We start from the raw sequence: 8,622 nt of genomic DNA on the forward strand, positions 1-8,622 counted from the left end.
AGTGACGATTATACCCACTAACTAACTACGAGTTATTCTAATTTCAGTATTGTTTATTTATTTTGTATGATATCAAACTTAGAAAAGAAACATGTTAAAAACAAACTAGAAAGAGTAATAACAATAACAAAAATAAAACTAAAATTCTTTTCAATTTTCTCTTCCTTATAATATAAATAATCTTTAATCTTCTTTTTTTTTTAGAATGAAATGGATCTTCCATAAATTTTTAAAAAAAAATCTTAATATTTAAAATGAAGTCAACAAACAAAACCAAGCCTTAAAAGTTGAATCAAAACTTAGCTAGAAAGGAGAGAATCAAAATTTAAAGAGCGGGGAAAAAGACATGTGAGCAAGATTGAAAACAATGTTATGGTTTAAATTTATAAAAAAGCTCAAGACAATTAAAATAATTTCTTTAGCAATCTTACAGTTTTGTTCTGTAACGTTTTTGTTTGAAGGGGGATAAATATAATTATCAATTAAATTATGTTCAGCTAATTATTATAATTTAGTTTTTATTGTTTCTCATCTTTAAATAAATAGATAAGTTTGAAAGAGTATATATATAAAAGTAATGGTATATAAGTAAGTTTTTCAATAAACTAGATTATTATATCTTTAACTCTCTTATATATATATATTTTTATAATTTTTCTCTACAAAAATAAATTCTAAAAAAAATCTCTATTTTGTTACTTTAAGTGATTTTTATCAGCATATGAAATATCTAATTTTCTTTTTCATCGTTTATATTTGAGTTGATATTTTGTTTTGTTCGATTCGACTTTATGTATAACATGATCGATTTTTTCGTCTCGAAAATTTACAATCTAAATAAAACTTTTAATCATTGGTGGGTCGTTTCCTACTCATCTTCTCTGATTGTGTTATGATGATCATTTCTTGTATCGTCTTCTTCTTAGCAGCAAAGAAAATGAAATAATCAAATCTTATTTTTTTTTTTTACTTTTTCAACAAAATATCACAGGATTGATCTTTCATATTGAGAAACTCTAAAGGTATACTCTCATGATTTATATGGATTTTTCGTTAAATTGTCCATTTTTACTTTTTAGCGTTGCTCACAAACCATCGACTAGGTATAGTTTTAACTATTGTTCAAAATATTTGGTAAAAATTCTTTAGATACTGGTTCGTTCAGTTTGCTCTACTTCAACCCTCTTCGTTCATTAACTATTCGATATATATATTTTCTTATATTATTTACTAATTAATTTCATATACGATCACTCTTATTTGAATTTATTGAGAATTAAATCTTTATAAAAATAAATTAATTTAATAAACTCCCATCTTTTATACACAATTCTTTTAATTTTTTTATAATTATTATTTGTTATTTTTTTTTATGGGAGGGAATAACTTTATTTTAGTTTCAATATTGTTAATATTTTCTTTCTAATTTAATAATATAATTAAACCAGATTCATGCAAAATCTTAGTTTACACATGCCCATTTACTATATAAATGCTACCTCTTTTTTTCCCCTTTTTTGTATGCCTTCTTCTTCATTATACAATCCTGAAGGACTCAGCTATCTTTTTCAAATCTTTGTAATGCTTCTTCCATTGAAGACCTATACACAAAATCAAGCCAATAAAATAAACATTAATCTTCTCTATAGATAATTCTTAATTTTAAATAAAAATTGCTAGTAATTGATCATACCATTAGCCGTTACATTGAACAAGTAGAGTCGGTTCCCAGCTGCAGTCGCGGTTATGAAAATGTGAGGCGGCTCAAGCTCGAACTGATAATACAATCTTCCCGAGTGTTCCGCCACTTTAGAACTCAACACCTTCCCATCTACATTCTCGCCAATAACTTCGGGTCCAAACGCACTTATCACTCTTTCTGGAGGACCAATCGTTTCGATCTTCGCATCATCTCCTAGATCTACATGTTGTATGATGACATGACTCGTTATTAAATATAACAAATTCTCGAACCAATTTGAATTCAAATCTTTCAACAATTAGCTAGCTAAAGATGAAATATTTAAATTAATTGTTCACAAATATATGTAACATATATATCAATACCATGTAAATGTAATCAAACATATTAATAGGTTACCCTATCCTAGGTAAGAAAAAAGATAGGATAAATGTTTGGCTGCTTTAAGAATTGTAGCTTACTGTCGGCGAATCTTAAGACAGGTGCGACGATAACTGAAAGACGACCTTCCTTTGGATTCAAAAACCTCAAATCGATCTCGGTTCCTCCTAGGTCAGCAATGGAGACAGGAACCTGAATTAAGTATAGTTGAATGAAAACAAATTCAAGTGGAATTAATAAGAAAGAAAAGAAAATGAGTAATTTGAACCTCTTCCCAATTTTCAGGGACTTGAAAGTAATAAGGAATGATAGGACTCCATCCAACACCATGACCTCCAGATTTTTCATCTGGTCTCCTATAAGTTCTCCAACCTGTCTGAGCATTTTCAACAATTGTGTTATTTCATTTAACAAACAACATTAATTTAATCATTATCATTTTATTCAATCATACCTTTTTAATATGGTCTTTAATCTTTATTATAAAGTAAAAAGAATGAAGATTAAATAAATTGTTAACCTTGTTGATCAGGTTCAGAGAGGCCAGGAATCCTGCCGGCGAGAAGACCCTGTTTGACAACTGCAAAGGCATCGCCGGGAATAGGAAGACCTGCCGGAGAAGAAATCAAAGCTGCCCCTGAAGAAAGAAGAACTTGCCTTCTCTTTAGTGACAATCCTCCATGCCGGCCTTCAACCGTCGTCTGCGGTGGGGAAGGCATGTCTCTGTCCTGATTTGCCAAAAAAGAGCAGCATCTTGCAACTGTAACTGTTACCACTACCATCTTTCTTCTTCACAGTTTCGGAAGAAGGTATATTAGGTTTTCTTCTTCTTACACAAGATTTCTAATAATACTACTCCTTTAGTTGTTAGAATAATAAGATTTTTGTGGCCAGTTTTCATCACCTTTTTTGTTTGTTTTTCTTTGGCTCAAGTAGATAATGTCTGGTCTCAAATAAACCACATCACAACTTATATATATGAATTTTATTTCAGCCCTAAAAATGATCATTCCTCAATTTTCAAATTCTATTGTCTTTTTTTTTTTTTTTGTAAAGCATTTAATTGTTTAAGGGCATTTCCACCCGGACGCCAAACGCAAACGCAAATTTTGCTCCAACCGGACGCCAAACGCAATCCTATAATGGGAATTCATACTCTCTCAAAAAAACCATATATCTAGTATCATTATTCATTACACCATTTTTTTTTACATTTTTATTTTTTTAATACCTTTTAATTTCTATTTATATAAATTAATTTTTAAATTTAAATTTTTTATTTATAAGATAGAAAATTATAATATTTTTTAAATGTATAATTAAATTATTAAATTTATTATATTTGAAATTTTATCTAATTTATTTTATAATTCATTTTATATTTTTATGTTATATTTGATAACTTAAATTTTGTAAATTATAAATTTCTGATTATAAATGATACAAATAAACATAGAAAACACTTAATATGTTTGTTTTAATATAATATGTTTATTTATTTAAATATATTATTAAATTATTTTGTTGTTTATGAATTATTGATATATATACTTAATTTTATTTTAATATTATTAAATGAATGGAAAAAGATTGAGGTTAAATATGTAAAGTTGATAAATATATAGATAATATTAATAAGGTTAAAAAGTTAGTGTAAGAAAGGAATATTCTTTTAGGTTTGAAAATGGTTTTTGGGTTTAAGATGAATTAGTGTTTGATGTGACGTTTACTGCATTTTTTGGTTTGAGAATGAGTTTAGGGTTGAAGATGGTCTAAGAAAAAACTGCATAAATGTAGTGTTTATTGTAGAAATAATTACAACAAGAAAAAGTGCAATCTTGATCTAAATGAATTTTGTGGTTGTCATGATACGATAGAATTTTTGAAATGAAGAATTATATGGTAGTTGTAATAGGAGAAACATTTTTTCTTTGAGGAATATGGATAAGATATTTTTATTGCATTTTTTCTTTTACTAAGGATAAAATTATAATTTGTTAAGGGTCATATAATTTGATTTTCTCTGTTTGAGTTGATTTTTTTTATTTGATTCTTAGTTGATCAAGATGGACAATCTTCTCTACAATTCATATAATTAAATATATGTTATCACTAATATATTTATTTATTATTTATATTTTATATATGTTTTAAATTTATTTTTTATAATAATATATTTTTTTAATATATTAAATTATGTGTTATATAAAAAAAAATCCATTTTATATAATTTTATAATAGAAGAATTTTAGTTTTTAAAAAGTATAGCATGTATGATGCCCACGGAGTCAAGCGAGACCGGATGATAAATACACTTTTCGTCTCGATCCGTATTATTGTTATCCATATCCTCAACTATACCTGAACCGATAGGATAGGTATTCGGTCGAGTCAGATAAATTTAAAGGATTTGAATCTTAAATTATGCCTAAGTTGCAAACTGCAGTTCTCTTACTAATTAGTTTTTCCCATTAAGTTGGGTCAGTCATGTCATATGCATGGCAATCAATCACAACAAGACTTTTAGCTTGAATGAATGTGAAATACAAATGGATCAATTAAAGGGAAGACAATTGCAAGTGTAATGTAAATCTCACGCCTTCATTACCACAATTGGTTTCTTACGTTAGCTTGCTTTGATCAATCATCAATAGATGGGCGGGTGTTGTTAGGCAGCCTCCTGCCACGAACAATCGAACTGAAGAGGTGCAAAGCTCTCGACGGTTGTGCGTAAGGCACCATATGAGCAGCTCCCCTTACCGTCGCAAATGTCAACAAATTTCCATATTCAACTACCCAACCTCCAACCTGTTTCATTGTTCCAGATCAATCAATCAATGAAAGTATGAAACAGTCAATCAAAACAATAAAAGGGTAAACTTTTACCTGTCCTTTATGAAACCAGGATCCATAAGGGACTGAAGTCTTGAATTGTAGATCGTGAGCAAGTTCGCGAACTAGCGTCCTTGATCCAAGTAAAGACACGACAGAATCTTGATCACCGCTGAAAATCCAAACAGGAATGCGGTTTCGGAGAATCCTTTTCAACAGCGGCAAGATATCGATGTTGCCATCGTTTTCGTTGTAGTTTAGAATACTGCTTATCATAAAACAATGGATTTATTACAAGTAAGAACAGGATTTTTCAGTTAAGAGTCTATGTAATGTAAGAAATATATACTTACTCACTGCACATGCTCCACCTATATGGCAAGTTGGTTCTGTTTGCATGAAGAGCCTTTTGAACTTCAGGGAGGTTGAAATAAAACCGTCTTTCATATGTCATGCACACGTCAACTCCGATACTCATCTTAGTAGCCTGCGTGGGAAAACTTTAAGTTTCTATACAGAGAACAGAGAACAAAGAAAAAGAAGTGTTTCTTTTACCAATTTTTTCAATCTGAGCTCTTGTTGAACGATGGAAGGGTAGCAAACATCGAGTATGACATCGTAACTGTTGATATAACTGCCAACGGTTTGCTCTGCTTCACTAATGGCATCGTTACAAGAATCAGTAACATTGTGTGGAGATGGGAATGTGTAGTCTTCAAAATTGCAGTCTTTCATTATTGTAAGCCCAATTTCGTCAGAGATCATCCCGTGTGACCAATAATACTCGTATATTGCTGGGGCGTCGCGATCCAGTTTAAGAAGCGGATTTCCAATCTACACATGTTTTCTTGTAAGAAAAAAATAATAATAAAGAGGAATGATTTGTTGTATCAATCAAGTGTTCTTACAACTACTCCTTTGATGTTGAACTTAAAACCATTAGATTTATCACTATTATGGTCCAAAAGGGCAATAGCCAACTGTGGTATGTAATGTCCTGCAAAAAGAACACATATTTTTGTATCAGATCATCCACACCAAAGACAATGAAATCTGTGTTTGTGTTACCTGCATAGCTTTCACCAGTGAGAAATAAATCTCTGGATATATATGAAGGAAACTTGTCAAACCATTTGATCATGAACATGTGCATATCCCTGGCTGTTGAAGAAAAATGATATAAAAATAATGGGTTTGAACTTTGAAGTTGGAACCACCATTGAAGAATGAATTGATTACCTGTTGAAGCATCACCAGTAGAATAATCTGAAGTCTTGTTTGAGTAAGACCATCCTACTCCAGCAGGTGATTCCACAAAAAGGAGGTTGGATGCTGCACAAACAAACAACATTTTCAATTACAAATTCAAATCTATAAAACAGAAGACATCTAGCTTACCTCGGTTCCATGACATGGAATTTATTCTAAGACCTCGGCCATCACCCTTCGGGAAGAAAGGACCAAGCTCCGTAAACCCACCCCCACCCATTGAGGAGCAACCCGGTCCTATATAAAAAAAACAGTCTTTATGCCAAATCTTTTAATAATCCACATTCATTGATGGCCATGTCTTTTTTTTAGAACCAGGATCATCATTCATAATAGGGTTTATAGTTTTTTTTTTTTTGTAAACATTGAATTCTTTTGTCACATCATTAGCTAAGGGTGTAAGTGTTGAACTGAATCAAATTATGGTAAAAAAAATTTAAAAAATACATAATTTTGTTAGAGTGATACCTAAATACCTCTTTTAATTACACTAAATGAATGTAAAAAATACATAATTTTGTTAGAGTGATACCTAAATACCTCTTTTAATTACACTAAATGAATGTTATAAAAAATAAATAATAACGGTTGAAAGTTTGATATTTTCCTAAAAAAAATCCATTTCAACACTTTATTTTAACCATTAAATCACTTAAATTATCAACTTAAATATAAAAATAATTTTACTCTATTTTTATTAAATTTTAAATATATATAAAATAAATAATTCATCCTAAAAGTCCCTAATAACCCATTTTTTATAAAAAAGAAAAAAACCAAAATCAAGCCATCTTTAATAGATGGAGGAGACCAATAAGAGTTTAAAGTTGTTTTTAAAAAAAAAAAACTAGTTTAAAAAAAACTAATTTGATATGATTAGAAATGAATTAGTAGAGGTTTTTTTTTAAAGAAAATAATTATAAGACATTTTTAATACCTATCTATCTAACTAGGTATTAATGGGAATTAATGAAAAAACCCTTTTGGAAGGATTGGTCAGACTTTTCTCCACTGCCCTTTATTTGTCTGATTGGTTATAATTGTTTATTAAATTAATTAAATATTGAAAGAAAAAAAATCCAAATTGCTTTTCATTGGTCCATACATACTACAATTACACTACAGACAATTTTGCTTTTAAATCACGCGCATAAACAAGCTTTTGGATTATAACTTATTTAAAATAAATTATTTAAAATTAACCTAATAACCCAAAACAAACAAGCCCAATCGAGCAGTTATAGAGAGATGAGAATAAAACAAAACTGACCGGAGAATTGGCCGGAATATGGCCGGAGTTATTCAGATCTCAGTGAACAACAACAACAACACAAAAGGGCACCAAAATTAACAAAGAAATAGCGAAAAAGAAAGGACAAAACAAATTGAATCCATCTGAGTAAAGTAATCAAAGTGAAACAGTGGGATCTGTACTGGGTTGTATCGGTTTCTCTGCGTTTTATCGAAAAAGAAAGAAGACTAACCTCCATTAAGCCAGAGAGAAAGGGGTTTGAGATGAGGATCTTTCACTGCTTCAACAAAGTAGTAAAATAAGCTTCTTCCAGCCTTCAAATCAACATCAATGTATCCAGCATACTGAAGAAATTCAACTTTTGGTTGTCCAGGGAGTTTATCAACCAGATCTTCTTTTGGATATCCATTCACGCATATTATCAAACAGCTTGCGAGCAATATCAAAATCCAAATTCTAATTCCCATCTCGATCTCGATCTTGATCTCTCTCTATATCTTTTCAGATCAAAACATGAGTACAGGAAAGGGGAATCAGAAGTTATTATTTATCCAATTCTAGCTCTGGGTATTTCCATTTATATACAAATCAACGGCGGGGATAGGGTATAAAGTGATTTGCCCAAAGAAGATAAAGTAGTACTCATGAATTTTGGGTGAGTTTGAAACCCTAATCATTTTTTTCTTTATGGATTAATTGAATTCAAATTCAAATCCAAATAAGAAATAATGAATAAATTTATGAACTCAGTCTTCTAATTTAAAGTTTTTTTTTTTTCAAATTCAGATAAGTTGAAGCATTGTTTGGTTTTGAAATTTATTCTACGCCAAACCCATATTTTTCTTTAACTAGATTCCAAACAAGGCCAGTACTCGTTTTAACTTTTTATAAGAAATTAAATATTTAATTTCAATTAGTCCAAATAATCTCTTATCAGATTCACCTAATTTTTCGGACAATTAAATGATAAGATAGATAATATGAAGAATAATATATGCATGCATGTCTCTCCTCAGTGTAAACACTAATAAAATCTTATAAATAAGTTTTAGTTTAATTTCTTTCTAATATTATAAAAATAATTAAGATAATTTTATTAATTTTTGTGAACTAAATATCTAACTCCTCCAAAAGATATTTTCTTCTTTTTTTAATTCTTTTTTAAAACTTTTAAAGAGTAGAATGA

General features: G+C 29.6%; 2 protein-coding genes across 3 annotated transcripts; both read right to left on the reverse strand.

The window, feature by feature from the left end:
* Positions 1 to 1,424: 1,424 nt before the first annotated feature.
* Positions 1,425 to 2,918, reverse strand: LOC124926203 (psbP domain-containing protein 4, chloroplastic). Of its 2 annotated transcripts, none has more exons than XM_047466388.1 (5): positions 2,604 to 2,918; positions 2,352 to 2,455; positions 2,164 to 2,275; positions 1,694 to 1,921; positions 1,425 to 1,601 (listed from the first exon to the last, which is right to left on the reverse strand). In XM_047466388.1, the coding sequence occupies exons 1-5, from the start codon at positions 2,863 to 2,865 to the stop codon at positions 1,537 to 1,539; spliced, it is 771 nt and encodes a 256-aa protein (XP_047322344.1). In that variant the 5' UTR covers positions 2,866 to 2,918; the 3' UTR covers positions 1,425 to 1,536. The 2 variants fall into 2 exon arrangements, with proteins under 2 accessions (XP_047322344.1, XP_047322345.1); XM_047466389.1 differs by having other exon boundaries at positions 2,352 to 2,459; positions 2,604 to 2,815.
* Positions 2,919 to 4,512: 1,594 nt separating this feature from the next.
* On the reverse strand, positions 4,513 to 8,122 carry LOC124925566 (serine carboxypeptidase-like 42). Its single transcript, XM_047465600.1, has 9 exons — positions 7,669 to 8,122; positions 6,314 to 6,421; positions 6,155 to 6,247; positions 5,984 to 6,076; positions 5,824 to 5,912; positions 5,471 to 5,749; positions 5,269 to 5,402; positions 4,970 to 5,180; positions 4,513 to 4,891 (listed from the first exon to the last, which is right to left on the reverse strand). Exons 1-9 carry the CDS (start codon positions 7,901 to 7,903, stop codon positions 4,724 to 4,726), a joined length of 1,410 nt encoding a protein of 469 aa, XP_047321556.1. The 5' UTR covers positions 7,904 to 8,122; the 3' UTR covers positions 4,513 to 4,723.
* Positions 8,123 to 8,622: the final 500 nt, after the last annotated feature.

The sequence above is a fragment of the Impatiens glandulifera genome, chromosome 2 (genome assembly GCF_907164915.1).
Source record: "Impatiens glandulifera chromosome 2, dImpGla2.1, whole genome shotgun sequence".
Classification (NCBI taxonomy): Eukaryota; Viridiplantae; Streptophyta; class Magnoliopsida; order Ericales; family Balsaminaceae; genus Impatiens; species Impatiens glandulifera.